Source organism: Peromyscus leucopus, chromosome 4 (assembly GCF_004664715.2).
Source record: "Peromyscus leucopus breed LL Stock chromosome 4, UCI_PerLeu_2.1, whole genome shotgun sequence".
NCBI classification, from domain to species: domain Eukaryota; kingdom Metazoa; phylum Chordata; class Mammalia; order Rodentia; family Cricetidae; genus Peromyscus; species Peromyscus leucopus.
Window position 1 is genome coordinate 8047975 of NC_051066.1, and position 23225 is coordinate 8071199.

At 50.1% G+C, this 23225-nt stretch overlaps 1 protein-coding gene across 3 annotated transcripts in view; it reads right to left on the reverse strand.

Annotated features, from left to right (window-relative positions):
• The window catches only part of Hmcn2 (hemicentin 2), a 152571-nt gene that overhangs the window by 123687 nt on the left and 5659 nt on the right, over positions 1–23225 (reverse strand). For all 3 annotated transcript variants that reach the window (XM_028884655.1, XM_037204583.1, XM_037204584.1), the window contains exons 2-4: positions 8972–9042; positions 7427–7585; positions 6625–6747 (exon numbers count right to left, since the gene is read on the reverse strand). In XM_028884655.1, coding sequence (XP_028740488.1) covers positions 6625–6747; positions 7427–7585; positions 8972–9042 — 353 coding nt within the window. The remainder of the gene's footprint in view (positions 1–6624; positions 6748–7426; positions 7586–8971; positions 9043–23225) is intronic.

Genomic DNA, 23225 nt, shown 5'->3' on the forward strand with positions numbered 1-23225 from the left:
ACCATCTAACCAGGACTGTGGGACCTGTAGTCAATCAAATATGCTAAGTTAAAAATCTGCAGTGTGTGGCTGGGGGTCCCTGTGTGGAGTGCTTGCCCAGCATGCAGGAAGCTCTGGGTTCGATCCCCAGCACTGAAAAAACTTCCTTGTACTACAACAGTTCAAGGAAAAACACTGAATGTGACTTCTGCATTCAAGAGGAATGGTGTTCAGAGGCCAGAGTGTCCCTCTCGAGGACCCAGAGCCTTTTTGGAAGGATGCCCTCTGCTAAATGTGGAAGGAATGATGCAATTAGGAAACAGTCATCTTGCAACTACTAATGAAATAATGGTTTCGGGCAAGGATCCTCTTTGGATGTTAAAAGCACAGGGTGTAAGATTGATGGAGACTAAAAATCCACACAGAGCCAGGGTGTCACACCACAGGCACTGAAGTCAGTGTGGGGTGGGGAGATATGGCCTTGCCATACACGGCTGCCTGTCACCACCGTAACCAGTGACACAATTTGTCATCAGCTACAGTAAGACTGTAGCTGTTTGTCCCTTGATGTCATCCATTAGAAAGAAGTGGCAGCACCAACCCTAAGACACCCTTCCATGCACACAAGCCACCACCAACCCAGGCGCTGGGACAAACTCAGGTTAGCGAAAGGCAAGGGGAGGGATCGGTGATGACATGGGGCAAAGTCTAGAATTTAGAACATGGCGAGGGCCTCTTCAGCTTCTTCCCGAAAAGGAGTGCATGGCTCCAGATTACAGAGGACCTACTATCACAGCAACCAAGTGGGGCAGGCAGCAATAATTAAAGCCTGAGCCACGAAGGCTTCTTCAGAAAACATTGTGAGGGGTTGGGGAGATCGCTTGGCAGACAAATCACTTGCCGTGCAAGTGTAAGGACCAGTGTTCACGTGCAAGGGTAAGGACGAGTGTTCACGTGCAAGTGTAAGGACCAGTGTTCACGTGCAAGGGTAAAGACAAGTGTTCAGATGGCGCGTGCCCAGATAAGAAGCCGGTGGGTGTGGCATTTCACCTGTAGTCCTAATGGCTGGGAGGTGGAGACAGGACCCCGAGACCAAGATGGCTAGCTAGACTAGCCTAACCGGGAAATTCTAGGCACAGTCAGAGACCCTGCATCACCAAACAAAGTGGAGAGCAGCCGCGGAACACACCTGATGTCAATTCATACCCACATGTGTGTAACATGTACCCTCAAACATGTACATATGCATATGTGCAAAAGAAAAGACAAGACATTTTGAGGCCAACTGTGGGGAAATCAAGCAAGGATTTGGTACTAGATTACAGTTATAAGGTTCATTAATTAGAACAGCCTAGGCTATGGGAATAGTATAGGGGTTGACGTCAGGTTCAGGTGAGGAGCACTTTCATAGCACACATGAGACCCTGGGTTCCATTCATAGCAGCCAAAATTAAAAATAATTATGAATTATTAGTGGATAAAGTATCATGAGTCAGAAAATCCAGAGGGATAAAGAAGAGAAAAATGCAAGCAAACTGTGATGTGTTGTAACCTTGAGGTTTAGGAGAGAGGTTGTTTGTTTGATTTTTGAGATTTTTTTGGGACAGGGTCTGCATAGCCCTTGCTGGTCTAGAACTTACTACATAGACCAGGTTGTCGCCAAACTCACAGAGATCTACTTCCCGCTACCTCTGAGTGATAGGATTAAAGGCCTGTGCCAACATGCCCCCACCATTTTTAGTAATTTAAAAAAATAAAAGTCGTTTTATTTTTTAAAATTTTATTTATTTGCTTGTTAGTTAGTTAGTTAGTTTGTTAGTTAGTTTGTTTGTTTATTTATTTATTTATTTATTTATTTATTTATTTATTTATTTATTTATTTATTTATTCCAGACAAGGTTTCTCTGTGTAACAGTCTTGGCTGTCCTGGAACTCACTCTGTAGACCAGGCTGGCCTCGAACTCACAGAGATTTGCCTGCCTCTGCCTCCCAAGTGCTGGAATTAAAGGTGTTTGCCACCACAACCAGCTTAAAGGTCATTTAAAAATGATAATGGTGTAGAGAGTTTATTATACACCCGGGCATGATGTCTGCTCGCCCATGTCAGTTGACTATAAATGGCTTCCTGGAATGCTGTCTGCAGAAGAAGTTCTATGATTGATTAGCAGTGTCTGCCATGGATATGAGACTAGAAAATAGTGGCTTGTGTGCTACCTGCAGGCCATCCTGGCCCTAACTGGCAGTCCTGCTCTGCCTGCTGTGTGGCCTTTCACAGAAGGGAAGGGAACTGGAAGATCTGCCTGAGATTTCGAGAACGAGCATGTTTTACCAAGACTGAGTTAGAGCAAGCCCTGTGAGACCTCAGTTATCACAGGGTAAGAATTCAACAGTTTGCCTTCTCTCATATTTGGAGCTACTTGGTTCTCCCATCTTTGCCTAGGGTTCTGGGAAGCATGTCTCTTGAAAAGGCTCCACCTGCCCTGGCTGAGGGACCAGGACAGGGTTCCTTGTCTACATGGGGGAGGATGGAGGAGGACAGAGCCAAGGAATCAGCGAGGCCAGGACGAGGCCGCCAGATGGTGAAGGAGTAACTCTGTGTCCACTGCCTGTTTCTCAGGTCACACAGTGGGAGCAGAGGATGGTGACCCAGAAAAGCTGCCCTAGGCGACAATCGCCCAGACAAGTGACATCAGCTACTATGCTGCCAGGGCTACTGCACGCTGTTCTAGAATGTTCTGGTGGAGAGAGGATGCCCAGAAATTCAGGCTACCAAGCCACAAAGAAGGCTGGGACGTGGACAGCACCCTAATGAGCCCCGCATGAGGCAGCCTGCCTAGGGTTTGGGGAGAGTCTGACTCTCATGCTCACAGCAAATCCAGACCACCTTGCAGGGCCAGGCCCAGGGTCAAGGCCTCCTGGACCTGGCTATGCCTCCCAGGCTCCAGAGCAGACTCGGGGAGTCTTCCGAGCAGAGTGCCTTCATTAAGCAAGCACGGTGTTTATTTGGCGAGTGTGATGGCTTCCAGATGTCTATGGGGTGGAGCCTGGGAGACAGCCATGTGCTGGCCTGAGCTCTGCTCGCTGATGGAGAAGGAAGGAAAGAATCTGGCCTTGTTACTTTCTGCCAGATGACTGCTTCTGGGCCCTTCGTGGCTGATAAATCATCCCAGAGGCACTGCCAGGGCGCTTGACAGCCAGGAGAGCTGGGGAAGCTGAGGGGACTAGGGAGAGAAATGGGGATCACAGCTACAGATGGGGAAACTGAGGCTTCAGCCTGGAGTCACAGAGGGAGCACCCACCCAGTCCCAAGGCTCCGCCTCTTGCCAGCTGTGCACCCCAGATTCTCTACCCAGCTCTACCTTGCTGAGGACACTCTTGAGAGCGCACCCCCATTCTTCAGGAAGCTTCAGTGGAGTGGGGGAGGGGGAACCTCTACCCCCATCCAGAAGCCTGGGGGAGTTCAGCTGTGGTCAGGTCTCACCTATGCCCAACACCATGCCCAGCACTCTTCCTTCACCCTGGCCACCACCTCAAAAGGCAGAGGGTCCCCATCCTGCACGAGGGAGCATGCCAGCAGTATCCTGTCACATGGGACTGAGTAAGGGCTGAAGGTCCCCCTGAAGGCAACAGAGCTGTGATCTGCTGCAGCCCCTGTCCTGCCCCAGCAGCCCAGGTCTCAACCTCTCCATTCCCCTGGATGCTGCTGGGAAGGGTCCAGAATGAGGTCATCTCCTGCCCCTGATGCTCCATTCATCAGAGCCGCCTGGTTAGGGGCTTCCTCAGCCCCACTGGTGTAGAAAGCAAGTCACCTCTCTTCAAAGGGATTTGCAGAATCTGGGTAATTTGTCAGGTGTACATGTGGAGGTGACGGGGAAGCTTAGGGGTCTCATGAGAAATTACAGGGTGATTCTCAGGTAAGACAGTGGGGTGTATCCAGCTCTTCTGCCCTTTGTGCTCCCTGCCACCCTCCTGCATCATCATCATCATCATTTGTAGCTGAGTGGGGACTGGGCAGAGCCTTGGGGTGCCACACATAGGAAAGAGACCACGGTCCTACCCAAAACTTGTTTTTAAAAAATGTCCACCTTGGGCCTGGGACCATGGCTCAGTAGATAAAAGTGCATGATGTGCATGATTGCGAACCTGGGTGCAGATTCTCAGGACCACATAGAAGCCAGGAGCGTGGGCACATGCTTGTAACCCAGTTCTGGGGGGAGGTGCACAGACGGGCAATTCCAGAGCTCACTGACTAGGCATCCCAGCTGGCCTGGTTAGTTTCAGGTTTAGTGAAATACCACAACTCAAAAAGTGAAGTGGAGAGCAATTGGAGAAGATGCCCGATGCTGAACTAGAGAGGATGCCCGATCCTGAACTAGAGAAGATGCCCGATGCTGAACTGGAGAGGATGCCCGATCCTGAACTAGAGAAGATGCCCGATGCTGAACTGGAGAAGATGCCTGATGCTGACTGCCAACTTCTAAATGCACTCACATATGAATACATACAGTCACACACACCATACACCCTAGGACAAACCCAAGGTCACACTGCTGCCTCCAGTATGGTCCCCTACTGTTCCAGAATGATCAGAGTTCAAAATTGCCTCACCAGGGAGAGGGGTTCTTCAATCTCCCCCATATACTCTGGAATAAACTCCAAAAGGGGGCTCCTTCAGCCTGTGTTTACAACCACGTTTACAACCAAGAACGAGCTAAGTGTCCCAGGAGAGAGGGCTACTTGTTCAGATTGGCTGCATCCTCCTTGATAGTGCATACAGCAGGTGCTTAATAAATGACCACAATGGAGTGTAGGGAGTATATGAATCCTGCTGCATGGAATGTGCTTTGTGAAGGTTCAAGTGTTTGCTTCAGATGCCCCCTCAGAAGTCTGAAAGACTTCTCCCAACTAGAGCCCCACTGGCCTGCCTTCCCTGGAGGATAACCACAGCCTTGGCAGTCCCAGCCACTTTCCCAGGCTTGCTGAGTGTCTGGGAACATCTAGAAAGAGCCAGATCCAAGACATGAGGCTCTCCATGCCCGGGAGCATCCCTGCCACTATGCGGAGCAGCCCAACCCGGCCATCAGTGGTCCTACCAAGTGAGACTACCACAGCAAAAAGCTGGGGGGCTTGCCTGGGTGTCTGGAGACAGGGTTCCTGGCAAGTTGTCCTCAGCAACTTGCCTTGCCTCTGTCTGAGTTGTCTCTGGAAGGAAGCAAGTGTCTCCCCTAAAAGCAGGGGCGAAGCTGTCCCTCCACTCTGAAGTGCCTCCCTCCCTCACGTGGGGCTCGGTGCCAGGAGAGGCTAACAAGCCAGAAATGAAAGCCTGCTGTGTCGCAGAGAAACATAAACGCCATCTGTCAACAGGGAGCCGAGGCACGCTAATCTAAACACGGCCCCAGAGACCAGGCCTCTCAGTTCATAAATACACAGCTCACAAAACCCATCCTGGAGGCCACTGCCGGCCTCTGAGACACCTTCTTTCCCAGAGCAGCAGGCACGGGGATCCCAGTCACTCTGTCCTCTGGCTGCTTCCTGGCGGCACCCATTTCTCATCTGCTTGAAGTGTCCTACATGGCCCAGCCCTGAGGGCACTCACAATCTAGTAGCATTAAATAATCACACAAGCACAGAATGACAATGTAAAGCAGTACAGGCAGCTGGGAGGGGATGTGGAAAGAGACTTGACCTTGGCAGGGAGTCGGAGGATGGCTTCCTGGGAAGGTGCGTATATCAGGAGGTGAGGAGCTGAGAAAAGGAAGCCTGAGCAAAGGCCCTGGGGCCAGAAGAGCAGGAGAGAGGCTGGCTGGGCTTCTGAGGGGTGGGCAAGCAGAAACAGAGGCAGAGGTTCTGATAAGAATCTGGATATGCAGCAGGAGAAAACAGGAGGGACATACAGGTCAGCTTTGGTGTAGCATCCTGTGGTCTGCAGGGATCATTCCATACAGGCTCCAGAAAGCTGGGTGTCAGTACTGAGCAACACTTCTAGCTCTGTCCCCCACGCCCTTAGAGAGGCATGGCCACAACCCACAGGGCTGTGCTCTGGGGGGTGTCAGTACTGAGCAACACTTCTAGCTCTGTTCGTGGCCATGGCTCACACTCAGCTATCACTGGAGGATTTACAACACTGAGTGAGCCAGGCCTCTTGGTTCAGCTAGAGATGGCGCTGAGACCCTGTGCTGCTGAGAAGGATGGACACGGTAGAGGAAGATGGGCTTTGAAGAGGAGATAGCTGTCATTTGGCCAGGGGGACAGGGACACACACCTGGAATGCTCTGGGCTTAGTAAATCTGGAAGCCTAGCGGAGTTAAAACAAATCCCTCCCCTGCTAAATCCCCAGGATCCTGAACCCAATCTGTGGTTCTCTTGCCCCCGACTCTGGGACAGAGTCTGAAACAACCTCACAGTCACACTTCTACAAGAGTTTGTCACATTCTGCCTCTGCTGTGGGACCTAGGCGCACCCCGGGGTGCTGCTTCGAATACTTGCCTGGGGGTTTGGAGATTCGATGCAGAGCCTGGAGGTGGGCACTCAGCACCACTCAGGGCCAGCCACCAGGCAAAGCTCGCAGGGACATCACCAAGCAAGACCCAACACCCTCACCCACAGGGGCAGCGGGCTCAGAGGAAACACTCTGTGATGGCTCACCTCTGCCACCTGCTGCTTGTCCAGCTGGAACACCTGCCCAGAGCTCGTGGATGCGATCTCCTCGTAGGCCAAGTAGCCAGGATGGGTACGGTCACCACAGTCCCCCGTCAGCACGAAGACCACCTGGAAGATGGGTAAATAAGCCTATGCTTCCTGCTGTACAGGAGTGGCAGAAAGCCAGCCATGGGAGACATGGGGCTGATGACAGTGTCCTGTGGGTGGGAACCAGGAGCTGATGTGAGGCAAATGTCCCACAGCTGGGAAGCCAGCAGGTGTCTCCTGAGTGGCACGAAATCTACGACTAAAAAGGTACCAAAGTGGACTCCTCTTGGAGCGGCCCCCGGAGGTTACTGTGAGAAGAACCCTGAAGAACTCTAGAATATTCTAGACAAGAGAGAAGCGATGTCGTCCCCAAGAGTAGCCCTTCTATCCTCTCCAGCCATCAGTACAAAAGTAAGAGGCAGAAGTCCCAACCTGACTCCTGAGCCCTGACACAAGCACAAGGGGACACTAGCTGCAAGAACTGAGAGCTAAGCATGAGGGTGGAGCGGCATTGCACAGGCTTGCAATTGCATAGTCCATGGGCTATGGAAGGAGGAAGGGGCGGGGCCTCACCAGGAGGTGTGGGCCCACAGGTCCGGAGCCTGCAACCACGCCCTTAGAGAGGCATGGCCACGACCCGCAGGGCTAGTCTCTGGGGCTACAGGAGAGAAGCCCGGCTCCTCTCTCCAGTGGGGCTTCACGCTCCCTCCTCCGGCCTCCTGCATGGCTGCCCATGCCATCCCTCAAGCTGCCCTCTCACCTGCGACTGCTTCAGCTGCAGGAGCTGCAATAGCTCCTCCTTCTTGTGGTAGTCCTTGGCACGGGCATCGGAGAAGACATAGATGAAGGACCCAGGGTTGGCAACCTCCACAGCAGCCTTGATGGCACCCACACTCATCTCCGGGCAGTCGCCACCTCCCTGGAGGGTTGAAGAGTGTCAGCGGCTGCCACCTACCTCATCCACGAGGGAGCAGCCTGGACAAACCTCTAACATCAGTGGGAGTGGGGCGTCACCTCGGACCACCTCCCTGGGGCTCACTGACTCAGGCTGTGTCCCCATTTGTCCCTCCCAGCATCTGCCCTGTTGTGACTTTAGACACGTGTCACTCATTCTCTCACCTGGGTGAGTGACAGTCCCACCCTGTAGGAGGTATGGAATAGGGGACTGGAGCAGCCGAGGCATGAGCAAGCCTTACACACGTGAGCGTGTGAATCAGTGGTGTCTGCATATGTATTCTCGTGTGTGTGCACAGGTGTGTGGGGACATTCATACACGGTATGCACGTGTGTGCGGAGGCCAGAGGTCAGTGTCGCTTGTCCAACATTCTTCATCCCGTGTTCCCAGACACATCTCTCACTGGATACAGAGCTCGCTGGTTCTGATAGGCACACTGGCCAGTTGGGTTGAGCAATCCTCCTGCCTCTGCCTCCTCATGCTGGGATTACAAGCGTGGGCAACCACACCCAGCTTTTCACACAGATGCTGGGGATCTGAACTCAGGTTTCCAGGTTTGTGTGGCAGGCACTTTACAGAATGAGCTGTCCCCCAGCTCACGGGTGTTTCATGACCGTGTGACATGGGAAGGCCGAATGGGAGCCACTGTGACCAGACTCCAGAAGCCCCGTGACAGCCAAGGCTTAGGGGTAAAGACTGGAGTGGAGCTGGGCCGGGCAAGTAGAAAGGTCCTCTCTGTCACTCGTCCTGGAGTCAGGTCCTCAAGGGGACACGCTCGCACCCTCCACCCCCGACTGGCAGCACCCGGAGCTTTTATGAGGTGAGAGTACAAGCTGTCTACAAGCCCAGCCTGCTGCAGCAGCCGACCCCATAACACAACTTTCACCCCAGAAGGACTTCCTGAGCCCCTGCTGTTCTGGATCCTGCGCTGGGCCCTGGGGAACCCAGCTGAGAAGCAGATCCCACTGATGGAGTCTCTGTTCTCAGGAAGCCGGTGGCCTCAGTGGTCAGGATGCTGGACACAGGTGTTTTGTGAGGTAAAGACATTCAGATGGCCAAGGACACATGACCCAGGCTCAGACCTCGCTTAGGGGTGTGAACTGAGCTGTCCCTCAGTGGAGCAGCACGTCCCCCTCACTCACTCATTAAAACAGCACCCACTACACACCAGGGCTCTGTGAGGGATTTGTTTCATGGAATGAGGAGAGGTGTCCAGGAGGTACAGACTTCCAGGACCCAAGCTGGGGTGTGGGCCGTGGGCTGAGGGAGAGGAAAGGCAAGGAGCGGGGAGGATGCCATCTTGGCTCTGTCATGGAAGAGGAACAACAATAAAGCTGCTGGGCAGCCCACCTGAACGTAGAGTTCTCTCAGTTCTCTCTGGAACACCACTGGGTCTGCTGTGAGGGTCACTGGGCCAATGTCTGTGGGAGAAAGAGACACGGGTGGGTTCCACAGAGCACAGAAGGGTCAAGGGCAAATCCGTTCCCATTCCAAAACTGGTTCCAAGCCCCCTCTAAGAAATCCCCACCCTGCACCCATTCCTACTCCTGAAGGGAAAGGGATGCTGGGAAAACAAATGGAACAGGAAACAGTTGCTCCGTTCTGGAACACACAGCAAGCAGCCAGCCCCAGGCCAAGCAGGAAGCTGGAAGCTGCAGATCCACACACTGGATATGGAAGGGATGTGGGGCAGGGGAATGCCCCTCCAAGGCTGATGGAACTCGAAGTCACTCCACTTCAGAAGAGAACACAAGTTTCTGAAAGATCAGCAGCTAACCGTCTGTAGACCTGGCCATTCTGCTCATAGCTATTTAAGCAAATGAAGTGAAAACCCTGTGCTCACAAAACTCAGGTTTTGTGTATACAGCAATTATGTCCACAATGGCTCCAAGCTGGAGGCAGTTCTTAAACCCTTGGAACTGCCAGACAATAGAGTCCATCTTGGTTGAGTATGGAGTCTAAAGACTAAAAAGTAACTTACAGGAAGGCAGCATACACAATGTGGATAGTATGTAGAAATGTATGACTCACTTCCTGGGGAGGACAAAGACAGGCAGTGTGAGGCTCCATCCTTCTGCTCAGGATGGTATGATGTCTAAAACTAGGGAGTGGTTTCTAGAATTTTCTTGGCTCTTGGTGGATTGTTGGGAACTGAAGTATGGATAGTGAAGCTGCCGATAATGGGGAACTGCTGTGTTCAGTTCCCAAGCTCAGCAATAAGACAGATGAACCCACCAGGTAAGAGTGTGGGTGGGTCTCACATGAAGGAAGCGTGAGGAAGAAGCCAGACTTGGGAATGCGCCAGAACAGAAGTTGCCTGTGTGGTAGAGGAGCTTGAAAAAGGCAGAGGGATCGGCTAAGGGGATGGCAGTGTTCCAGACCCTGAAAGGAGTGTGGGTTCCATGGAGTGTGGTCTGTTGAGAGCACACAGCTGAGAGTCACACATTCCGGTATCTGTGGTTTAATATATTCTAACAGCCTCAGTGCTCACACTCGTGCGGTGACATTTTGTCCCCTCAACCACTGTCCAGACCCTGTTGTTCCTGTGTTGGTTAATAGTCCAGGCTATTTAAACTACAGATAGATAGACAGACAGACAGACAGACAGATGATAGATAGATAGATAGATAGATAGATAGATAGATAGATAGATGATAGATAGATAGATAGATAGATAGATGATAGATAGATAGATGATGGATGGATGGATGGATAGATAGATAGATAGATAGATAGATAGATAGATAGATAGATAGATAGATATGAAAAGGTGTGGATATGTAGATGGACAGACAGATGATGGATGAATGGAGAGATCAGTGATGGACGGGTGAATAGGTAAAGACATGACAGGTCATGGATGATTGCCCTCCCTTCCTTGGAAGGACGTGAACAGCTAGGGTTTGGAATTTTCATTGTTCTACACAGCAAGATTGACTGTCAGTCACCACTCAAGGCTTCCTCTTTTCTTCTTTTCCTTTGAATGGTTTATGTCATTGGTTTTAAAAAATAGTGTTCTCTTTTTGCCTATGTGTGTGTGTATGGTGTGTATGCATGTGTAAACATGTCCATATGTATGTGGGTATTCATATGTATGCACGTATGTGGAGGCCAGAAGTTGACATCAGGTGGCTTCCTCAATTGCTCTCCACCTTATATAGTGAGGTAGGATCTCTCAGTTGAACTCAGAGCTCTCCTACTCAGCTAGACTAGCCAGCTGCCTCCAGGGACCCCTCTGTCTCCTGTGCCCTGGGATTGCAGAGGGCTGCCACTCTCCTGGGTTTACCTGGCTGCTGGGAACCCCAACTCCAACCCTCACGCTACAGAGCAAGCAAGCCTTTCAGCTACTGAGCCGTCTTCTCAGTCCATTTAAAGACAGTGTCGTTTATGTGTCTGTATGCCTGTGTGTGTATATGCCACATGTGTGCAGGTGCCTGCAGAAGCCAGAAGAGGGCATCAGATCCCCTAGAGCTGGAGTTACAGACAGCTGGGAGCCAACACGTGGTGCTGGGAGCCAAGCTTGGTTCTTCTGCAAGAGCATCAAGTGCTCTTCACCCACTTGGTTTTAAGCACTTTCCTGGAACAAAACTATGATAACCTGAGAAGCCCTGGGTTGGGAGGTGAGCTTCCTGGACCCAACATCTAAGGCCCCGCCTCCCACCACCCAGGTTCTGGAAAAGTCCATCCTGTGGGAGAGGGTCTCTGTGGTAGTTTGAAAGAAAATGGCCCCAAAGGGAGGCATTAGGAGGTGTGGCCCTGTGGAATAGTTGTGGTCTTGTTGGAGGCAGGCTTTGAGGTCTCGTATACGCCTAAGATACTGCCCAGTGAGACAGACCACTTCCTGTTGCCTGTAGCACTCTCAGCCTCTTCTCCAGCACCATGTCTGCCCGCACGCCGCCATGTCCCACCATGTTGATAATGAACTGAACCTCCGAACTGTAAGCGAGCCACCCCAATTAAATGTTTTCCTTTATAAAAGTTGCTGTGGTCATGGGGTCTCTTCACAGAAATGGAAAACCCTAAGACAGTCTCTCCTGGAAGACCATGTCACCCCAAACAGCTGCCTCCTTGTCTGGCCTCCTCCTGCCCCAGTGAGCTAACACCTGGATGCATCTTAGTAGATACCACACTTCCTTCTCTGGTCCTCAATCCCAAGGCAAGATCAGCTAAGACACCAGGAGGGAGCTGAGTACTCGGAGATCACCCACCAGCTGCCCAAGGGCCAGAGATGCATGGCATGCGGTCATCAGTGAAGGCTGCCTGTGTGTCCACTGGGCAGGTCCACCACTCCCATACCCAGCTTTCAGCAGGACACTGAGCACAGGGCCAGACACAGGACATCAAGTGTGTCACTCAGAGAGTTACCAGTGCTGGGGGGTGGACCACTGGGCCCTCCTTCTCCCTAGTTTACCCTGTCTGGAACAGCTGGTTCCGGACAAAAACAAAGAAAAAAATCCCAATGGCGGCCCTTCCTGGCCCAGTGGACTCCAGGCGAGGCCGCTCTTGCTCTTTGTGTTGGTTCATTTTTCTCTTGCTGACACAGAACACCTTACACTAGCTGATTTATCAAGAAGAAAGGTTTACTTCTGCTCACAGTTCTGGAGGGTAGTAGGTCCAAGACTGTGGTACAGCACCTGCTGGGGGGTCTGGGAATGTCCTATGGCAGAAGGGGAAGCCAGCAAAGCAGAGAGCATGAAGGTAGGTTCATCGCAGGAGAACTAACTCAGTCCAGAAAAAACACCACCAACCCATTCCTGAGGGTGCAGCCTCATGACCGAAACCCCTCCCTTGGGCTCCACATTACCACATGGAAGAATTAAAGTTTCCATAAATCAGCTTCAGGGTGGGACAGGCCATGGCAAGTGTTGACAGGCATGGTTCTATTGTTGGATGTGGGATTTTTTTTTTTTTGAGGCAAAGTCTCATGTAGCCCAGGCTACCCTAGAACTTTATATAGTCAATAATGACCTTGAATTCCTGATCCTGCTGTTTCCACCTCCTGCATTGCTGGGACACAGGTGTCCACCATCTCACTCAGTTTTTTCAGTGCTGGGTGGAACCCAGGGCTTTATGCAAGCTGAGTAAGTACCCTACCCACTGACCCACATCCCTAGCACAATAAAATCTACTACTGAGTTCAGGGAGTAATCTGACCAAGGAATTATGAGCAGGCATCAGTAGAGATGGGGCTGGAATCTGGGTCATTCTGACCCCAGCTCCAACCTGTCAACCAAGCTAAAGGCTGCAGATGCTCTGTGCTCATTCCCTGGGCCTCGTCGCTCCTAAAGGGGAGGGAAGTTCGTGACTGAAGGAGGATGTTTGCCAAACAGCTGGGCAGATGTAGCGTGCAGCCCCTTAGAGCTGGGCACACTGGCCATGGGAATGATTAAGCCTGTGACCATGACTCCTCTCAACCCAGAAACCTGGCCCAGGCTCATCCCTCTGCAGGAGGGGGCTTCTTCTCTGCATGGGGGAGGGGAAGAATAGTGAACCCAGTACTCTCCGGGGCGTGTGTGGAGCATGCCAGGTTGGAATGGACCAGGTGCTTTGCCAGCCCCTTGTCTGGCCAGGTAGGTCCAGTGGGAACAGTCAGGGCTGTGTCTGGACCCTCAGAGTTCCTCTGTAACAATCCCTCATCCTCTTGTCAAGGACTCTTCCCAGCTCTTTCCTTCCCCATAGTCAAGTAACACTTGAGTCCTGTAGCCAGATCTCAACACACACACACACACACACACACACACACACACACACACACACACACACACACACACCCTCCATCTACAGTAACCTCAACAGAATTCCCTACTCTGCCACCATCATGCCCACCCTCCAGGACTCAGTTGTCCCATCTCTAGGAGGCAGAGGCGAGAGAACGTAATGTGTAGGCTGCCAGGATTCTGACATTTCCTGAGCCTGAGCCAAGATGACACCTTTGAAGATACCCCAGTGACAGACATGAGACAAGAACCTTGAAACTGGTGGCCCTATCCAAAGAGCAAAAATGTCCCCTGACACACACACACACACACACACACACACACACACACACACACACACCGGCCTCAGGAGTCCAGAAGCTCCTCAGAGGCCCCTGCCAGGGCTTCTTTTCTTGAATACTCAGTGGATCTTGGCTCAGTCTGTGCTGTTCATTCAGTGTGTGCTGGACCATGGTCCTGCTGGCCTCAGAGCTTCTACTTATGCTAGTCCCTGTACCCAGGATGCTGATGCCGGTCCTTGATCCTTCTCCACCCAGATGGCACCTCAACTCAGCAATGCCCTGCAGGAGCGACTGCCACCATGACTAGACACCAGTGTGGGACTCCGGGCCCTTCTGACTGCACTGAGGACCATGGCAAGCTGGCACCTGCCTGGCCGAAGGTAGTCTGTAGTGCATGGCCGTTCTGTCTGTGACCTTGAAGCACCACCCCTAGAGATGTAGCAGGTAACTGTCCTACCTACCTATGACCTTGAAGTACCTGCCCCTGGAGCGTGGTCTCAGGGCTACCCTTAAGACCTAAGATGCACATAGGACGCTCTCTGCTCTCCCTTGTGGGACTTGGATGCTGGGACCGTGCCTCACCCTTCCAGGATCCTGCTACAATTCCTCTGTTCCGTCTTCGAGTTTTCCTTCCCTAGTAAATTCCTTTGCCCTTTAAGCAGACTCCGTGGATTTCTCACATGAGTAGTCCTTCTGGCTTTATCTGCTGGGTAAGGTTGACCCTAGGAGGCTGGCCCGATCCCGCAACCCAGTCCCTCTGGGGCCTCCGCTGTCAAACTCATCCACCCTCGCCCCTGGCACACACCTGCCAGGCACCCAGCCGCCACCGCTCCTTCTCCCTCCACCTCCTCCCAACTTCCCTGCCCTGAAAAGACTCAGGCCTGGAAAATCTCTTGACAAGGAACCGTCTGGCTCAGCCACGCCACGCCATTCCTGGCGGCTGATGTGACACGAGCCAGCCTGGTCCCCAGGATACGTTCAGAATTCACTTCCCCAGTATCCAACTCTGGGTCAGAATGACGGGAACCAGCCTGATGCAGCTGACACCTCACAGGTGCCTGGATCTCCAGTCTCCCTGGAGAGGAACCTGGAGCTAGACCAAGGGAGTGAGGACCCTTGTTGGGAGATTTTTGCTGGATGCTAGAGGTCGAAGCCTCCCCCTGGCCTGAAGCGTATCTCAATGGCTCGCAACATGGAAACTCCTCCAGCAAAGCTTCCTGCCCTCTACCTGCCCTCATCTGGAGGGTGTCCCTGGGCCTGGAAGACTGATCTTGTCTAAAAGCTGTCTCTAAACCAGATGCCTGATCGATCCCTGCTGTGAAGACTTGCACCAGGAACTCGGCTATAGAACCTGCTGCCACACACAAAGCCTTGTGATAGGGGCATGCTACTTAATGCAGATTGGGGTTTGTCCCCAGGATCCCCAGTGCTGTATATTCCTTATTCTCTGGAATAAAGTTGAGCTGAATCACCAAAGTCTGTCTCCCGGAGGGCTGACTCCATTCATGCTCATGGGCCACATACAAAGCTTTCTATGCCCTTTCTGCCTCTTTCCCCTCTGGAACTGATGGCAGACGGGCTGAGAGGGAAAGAGGCCCCCCACCACCCTCTGGCTAGGGGGGGAACCCGTGGCCAATGGAATGAGGACCCTCGTGCTATAGGGGTACGAACCCAAAGTTAAGGGAATGGAGGGCCCCTGTACTAAGCAGGAAAAACCCAGGGCTAAGTGGATGGAGACCTCCAGCCTGAGGGAAGGAAACCCCAAGGTCAAGGGAGCAGGGACTCCTGGACTAAGGGGGTGAAAGCTTTTAGGCTAAAGGAGGGAGGATGTCAGACTGAGGGAGGGAAGCTCCTCAGGTGGAGGGGGGCAGTAAAGACACGCGCGTGCGTGTGTGTGTGTGTGTGTGTGTGTGTGTGTGTGTGTGTGCCCCAGTAGCTCCCGTGCATGCTAAAAAGCTGCCCCAGCCATGAGCAGTTTTGAAGACTATAGCATGAGTCCAGCGCACCAACCCAAACCTCTCTCCTCAGGACGGCAGCATCCCGGGAGGCCCAAAGGCCAGGGAGATTCTGGAAGACTCAACAGTCAGACAAATTAACACAGGGCACCACATGTCATCTATCAACTTCACGTAAAGCCCTTATAGCACACTAAACAGACAGAGATGCCATGCCAGGGTGTGACAGACAGTCTCCCAGTGTGTCCTGCGCAGGGCAGAATTCGGGAAGTTCTCCATACTTATCAAAATGCAAAGGTAGGGTCCACTTCCCAGAGTGGTTTCATTTCCAGGAATGCATCCTGCAGACGCATCCCAATGCATGTGGGGCTGCTGCAGGGAGACAGGAAGGAGCCAGCTTTGCACAGGGGGGGATGTGCAAAGGAGTAAGATAATTTAATAAATGAAGATAATGTCTGCTGAGGTGTCTTCTATAGTCATAAAAAACAACGTAGAGAAAGTGAATGTCCCAACATGGAAAGGTGGCCATAATATAGCACTCACCGGGGTGGGGTTTTTGTTTGTTTGGTTGGTTGGTTGGTTGGTTTTGGTTTTTTGAGACAGGGTTTCTCTGGGTAGCTTTGTGCCTTTTTCCTGGAACTCACTCTGTAGACCAGGCTGGCCTCGAACTCACAGAGATCCACCTGCCTCTGCCTCCTGAGTGCTGGGATTAAAGGCATGCACCACCACTGCCCAGGGGTGAGGTGTTTTAAAACATTCCATTTATTATAAGTTTAAAAGTTAAGGTTGTGCCGGGCGGTGGTGGCACACGCCTTTAATGCCAGCACTTGGGAGGCAGAGCCAGGCGGATCTCTGTGAGTTCGAGGCCAGCCTGGGCTACCAAGTGAGTTCCAGGAAAGGCGCAAAGCTACACAGAGAAACCCTGTCTCGAAAAACCAAAAAAAAAAAAAAAAAAAAAAAAAGTTAAGGTTGTAGGGACTGGAGAGATGGCTCAGCACTTAAGAACCCTTGTTGCTTTTACAGAGAACCTGGGGTCTCTTCCTAGAACTCACATGGCAGCTCACAACTACCAAGAACTCCAGTTCAGGGGAATCTGAACCCTCTTCTGGCCTCTGTGGGCACTGCATGTATGTGTTGCACATATAGATAAGCACACACACACACACACACACACACACACACACACACACACACAAAATAAAAATGAATATAGCTATTTTTTAAAGTGAACACTTTGGAAAAATAAGACTGTGTAATGAAAGCCGCTGAGATGGGTCTGTGGGTAAGGATGCTTATCACCAAGCCTGACCGGAATTTAATTCCTGAGACCCACACGGTGGAGGGGGAAATGGACTCCCAAAAGTTTTCCTCTGACCTACTCAATCATGCAATCACACACACAAATAAAATTTTAGATAAAGGGTATCTGTATGTAAGTTGGCTATATATGTGTTACACATATGCACACACACATGAGCACGCAAGCACATGCACAGATACGCACATGCACACAAACATGCACACTCGAATATATGCACACACATACACAAGCCTGGAAAGACATAAGAATATTAAAGTTTGCATTTCTTGAACACTGTATTATCAGAATGTTTTATAAGTGTGTATTCATTTTGCTTCTTTGGTTTGGGGTTTGATGCTGAAAAGGAACCCAGGGCCTGTGCGCTACCACTGTGTTCCGATCCCAGTCCCAGTTTGGCAGAGTTTGAAGGAAACAGATTACTAACTGGAAGAGTTGAACCCTGAGCCAAAGCTTGACAAAGAACAGAAGGGAAGAGCTTCCTGGACAGTTTGAACAGATTAACACAGATGCGAAACTCCTGCCCGTGTGCTCCAGCGAGAAGCCAGTTTAGCATTAAAGAGAACAGCCACCGTGACCACGGCACTAAAGCCAGGAATGTGGGAACCCGTCACAGGAAGGGACTGCCTATGTAGGTCAACAGGAAACACAACCTAGCAGCATCTCAACAAAGCTGGGAATTTACCTGCTAAATCGTGCCCATCCCCAACCAACAGAGGACTTTTGTTTTGTGCGGGTGTTTTATTTTGTGTTAAGTCAGGGTCTCAGGTAGCCCAGGCCGGCCTCAAACTGTACAGTAGAGGATGACCTTGAATCTCTGATCCTCCTGCCTCCTCCAGCTCCCATGTGCTGGGATTGCAGAGCTGGCTCATCACGGCCAGCTTTTTGTGGTGCTGAGGACCAAACCTAAGGCCTTGTACATATTAAGCAAATGCTCTGCCAACTGAGTGACATCCTCAACGCTGTCATTCGATTTTTTTTTTTCTGTTTGCTTTTGCTTCTTATTTATTTAGGTTTTTCTTCTAGTTAAGTTATTGTACTTTTTGGTTTCGGGTGTTAGAAATAAAACTGTCACCCTTCACCTAAAGATTTAAAAATAAACAAAACAGCAACAACAACAAAAACAAAACAAAACAACAAAAAAAAAAAAACCTTTAAATCAAGAGCCAACTTCTTTAGCACATGAAGCACTGGACTTGATCCCCAGCACCAAGAAACAACCAACCAACCACCAAAAGAATCGACCTATAAATGACATAAAACCGGAAACAAGAGAGATGCCTTCAGTCACTACATTTCTTAGACATTGTTCTGCGCAGCTGAGCTTACAGGACGGACACTGGAGAAAAGAGATAGCTGAGGAGGAAGGAGAGCAGGGTAAAGCCTGCGAGTCTGTGTGCCAACCCAGGGAGAGACACCACAAAGCCTAGCTTAAAGAAAAACCTTGAGAGCCTAGGGAGCAGGCTCAGTAGTAGAGAGCTGGCTGTACAAGTGAGGGTCCGATTCTGATGCCAGCGCACATGTAAACACCAGCTGCACTGGTGTGTGTCCAGAACTCCGCACTGGGGGAGAGAAGATGGGAGGAACACTGGGGATCTCTGGCCAGCTAGCCCAATCGGGAGCTCCAGGGCCGGGAAGAGACTTTGTCCCCAAAAACAAGGTCGAGGGAGACCGAGGAACATACTCAACGTCAACCTCTCGCCTACACACATGTGCACATACATACACACTCACACACATGCACACATACTGACACACACGCACACTCACACACATGCATACTCACACACACTCAGGAAGGTGCACGAACATACACACACTTCAGTAAAAAAAAGTTTGAAAAGCAATAAATGTACAAAAACAAATTGCTCCCCATCATCCCAGAAATACAGACTTTCAAAATGAACTATGATGGATAAAAACATCCTGGCCAAAATGGTAACACACAGGAAAAGGATGCAGTTAGAAATAATCTTAACTGAATTAGAGGAATCTGTAGGAAAAACAGGGCCTGGCTAGTAAAGTGTGTCAGCAGGGGGGCAAGCAGGACCTTGGGGGACAGGTGGATTCCTTCTAAAGGTAATTATAGCTAAATTCAAGATTTAACAAAATTTTGAGCAAAATCACAGTCAATATTTTGAAGATTTTAATTTTAATTTAGCTAATTTATTTATTTATGTGGCGAGATCTCACTATGAAGACTTGGCTAGCCTGGAATTTTCTATGTAGACCAGGCTGGCATCAAACTCACAGATGTCTACCTGCCTCTGCCTCCTGAACACTGGGATTAAAAGTGTGCACCACCACACCTGTCTTGTGTGTGTGTGTGTGTGTGTGTGTGTGTGTGTGTGTCGCATACGCATGTGTAGTGGGAGCTTAAATATATGGCTACATGCACCTGAGTGTAGATGCCCCGGAGTCCAGAAGAGGGCATTAGGTCCCCTAGAACTGGACTTACAGGCAGTTGTCGACTACCCAGAGCAGATGCTGGAAGCAAACTTAGGCTCTCTGTAAGAGCAGCCAATGTTCTTAACTGCTGAACCATCGCTCCAGCCCACAGCTGAATTTTTTAAGAAGTTAACAGAGGTTTTCTGTTACCTAATATTTCATCTGAAAGAATAAATACTTCAGCATAGTTTGAAAATGAAGACTGAAGACATGGGATGTTGCTAAGCCTGGGCTACATGAAACTCGGTCTCAAAATAATAAGAAGCAGGAGCCTGGTTCTGGGTTCCATCTCTAGCACCATAAAAACAGAGAAATAAAGTGAAGTTTAAAAATAGGAGAAGAAATTGGTTTAAGTCACTTTAGAAAAGGGGACTAGAGAACAAAGGGGAGCAAACCAGACCTTAGTTAATAAGGCCGTTTCCCACGGGGTTAAAGTTGACGATTCTGAAGCCATGCCTGTCCAGGCTGGAATGGAACAATGAAGTAAGTGAGTGGCCGACTGTGGGAAGCCAGGTCTGTCAGCCTTGGAACGGGACCTTAGAGATAAGCCACATGTGTTCACGGGGCTCCACGTGGGAAGAGGTTACAAAGATGCATGTGGTAGTGATTTAGTGCTGGAGACATCAGTCCGAAGGCATGTTCTGCTTGGAGGGACATGGCTGTGTATTGGGCATCCTTCCTGTTGCTGTGATGAGATACATAGCAGAGCCGGGGGAGGGGGGAAGCATTTGGACCCAGGTTAAGAGGATGTGGTCCATAACTCTGGGAAGAAATGGTAAAGTCTATGGTGTGGGGAGTGTGTACTAGGACGCCTCGTGTCTACTGGTCAGGAAGTAGCAGTCAGGGAGCACTCACGTTCCACCAGCTTCTGCTGGCTTCCTACCCTCCCCTTCTTATCCAGTTGGGACCGTCCACTGAAAGGGTCTGATGCCTGCATTTAGGATGGGCCTTCCCCCTCCGTCTGTCCTCTCTAGAAACCCCCTCATAAGCATAACCAAGAGTGTGCCTCAATAATGCCTGAGGTGTTTCTTCATCCAGTCAAATCGACAACCAAAATTAACTACCACAGATGGTTATATCTAGAAACACCATGGCCAGCAGATGGCTCAGGGGTTAGGGGTGCTTGCTGCCAAGGTTAGAACTCAAGTTGGACCCATGGGACCCACATAGTAGGACTGACTTCTGCAAGTTGTCCTCTGACCTCCACGTGCACTATGGCACATGTCTGCTGAAACCTCCACCCAATAATTTTTAAATGCAACAAAAAATTTTGGAACTAGAAATACAGATAGAAGCACATCTAAGTTCTGTACATGCTCAGATCTCCCTGCTCTGTCATGAAGGGGTTCAGAAGCAGCACCCTCTAAGCAACCACAACCACATCTACACAAGAGCCTGGCTGCTGACATCATTCTTCAACAGAAACAACCAGGAATCCTCAGAGAAACAGTCCTACACAATGGGCCACCGGCAGCGACTTTCAGTACCGAGGAGTGTTCAAAAGTTAACAGCGTAGGGCTTGGGGCTGTGGCTTAGTTAGCAGAGCACTTTCCCAGCATGCACTGAGCCCTGGGTTCCATCCCCAGAGTGGCATAGGGGATGTGGTGCACACCTGTGATCCCAGCACTCAGGGAGGAGAGGCAAGAGAACCAGGTGTTCAAGGTCACGCTCTGCTATACAGCATATTCAAGGCCAGCCTGGACCCTATGAGACTTTGTATCAAAGTTATAAATGTGTCAGTAAATGAGAACAATCTTTTAAAACTCTCATGTGCTACACTGGGAATATGGCTAGGAACACAGAAGCCAAGCAAAGGAGCCCCCAAGGAGGAAAGCCTGAGGGTCTGAGCCAGGAAATAAACAAAGTAGTCTTGGAGGAGTACCAAGCTAGAAAAAACAAAACAAAACAAAAAAAAAACAAACAAAAAAAAACAAAACAAAAAAAACACCCTGCACTTCCATGCCAAACAACATACACAACTTCATCATAAATAAGTAAATAAGGGGCTGGAGAGACGGCTCAGCGGTTAAGAGCACTGGCTGCTCTTCCAGAGGTCCTGAGTTCAATTCCCAGCACCCACACAGTGGCTCACAACTGTCTGTAACTCCAGTTCCAGGGGATCTGATGCTCTCATACAGACATACATGCAGGCAAAACACCAATGCTCATAAAATAGAAATAAATAAATCATTTTTTTAAAAAGAAGAAAACATAAAACCAGGTATAAAAGCACATATAAGGGATTATTGTGATCCCAGCAATCGGGAAGCTGAAGCAGAAGGATCGTGAGTTCAAGGTTGGCCTGGGCTACATAGCAAAACTAGATCCAATATGTGTGTGTGTGTGTGTGTGTGTGTGTGTGTGTGTGTGTGTTTGTGTGTGTGTGTGTGTGTGTGAAAAATGGCAGAGCAGAGCAGCAAATGCCTATAGTCATAACACTTGGGAGGTGGAGACGGGAGGGTCGGCAGTTAAAGGCCAAGTTCTAAGCCAGCCTGGGCCAGCCTGGTCAAGTTTCAGGTCAGCTTGGGCTACATAAGGCCCATCTCAAAAAATAAGGGGGGGAGGGGGGGAGGCATAATGGCACACGCCTTTAATTCCAGCACTCTGGTGGCAGAGGCAGGTTAATCACTATGAGTTTCAGGCTGAAAACGAACAAAGAAAGTTATTGTAATAACAAAGAACAAGGGTCCCTCTCTTAACATTTGTTATTGAGACTAATAATTAAAATAGTGTGTTCTTGGCACAAGAATCACAGGGCAGGGGAGAAGGGAAAATCCAGACATATTCCTACACTGTTAGGTAATTTGGGAACAAAGCAAGAGCCAAGTGATGAACAAGGAAGGGTATGGTGGGGAGATGACTCAGGCTGTGAAGCGCCTGCCTCCGGAGCCTGAGGACCTGAGTTCAGATCCCCAGCACTCATGTAAAAACCGGGCGCAGTAGTAAACAGCTGGGAGCCCACACTGGGGAGGCAGAGCAGGCAGATCCCAGGAGCTTGCCCCTAGCCAGGCAGGCAGAATTGATGACCTCAGGTTCAGGGAGAGATCCTGCCTCGAAAAATCAAGTGGCATCGACCTCTGTCCTCTATGTGCACACGTGCACATGCACACAGGAGCAAATGTACATCACACACACACACACACACACACACACACACACACACACACGCTCATGTGCACACATGCACAGAGCAAGGATATTTTTATAAGATGAACCTAAATAAGTAATTATTTATTAATAATTGTATTTAATTATAATATAAAATTGTATTAGGGGTTTTTGTTTGTTTTTCAAGACAGGGCTTCTTTGTGTAACAGTCCTGGCTGTCCTGGAACTCACTCTGTAGACCAGGCTGGCCTTGAATTCACAGAGATCCACCTGCCTCTGCCTCCTGAGTGCTGGGACTAAAGACATGTCACTACCACATGGCTATATATTAGTTTTTTTTCACTCTAGGTCAATTCATTTTTAATTACCGGCAAAGAGAGTAAATGCCTGTAACAAAACAATTAAATATACATCTAACTAATTTGATGATGGAAAAATAAAAAAAACACCATTGTAAATATGCAAGTGGAAAAAAAATACGAAGAAGAAAAAAGTCAGTAGATTTCTCTATACAAATATTGAAGACCTTCAAACCCCAGGAATCACAAACAATACGGAAAGGTAACCGACCAGGAAATACACTAACCACTGGGCAGGGGACGCAGCTCAGTGGAAGGGCACTTTAGTGGCATGGGTTCCATCCGTCGCCCACCAGGGGTTGAGTACTAAACAAGTTGTTGATGTCATGGACATAGTGCCCTCAAGTGAATTAAGAGGAAAATCATTTGCTCCCCCACCCCCAAAATAACCTACAGCGAAATGACACAACACAGAAGA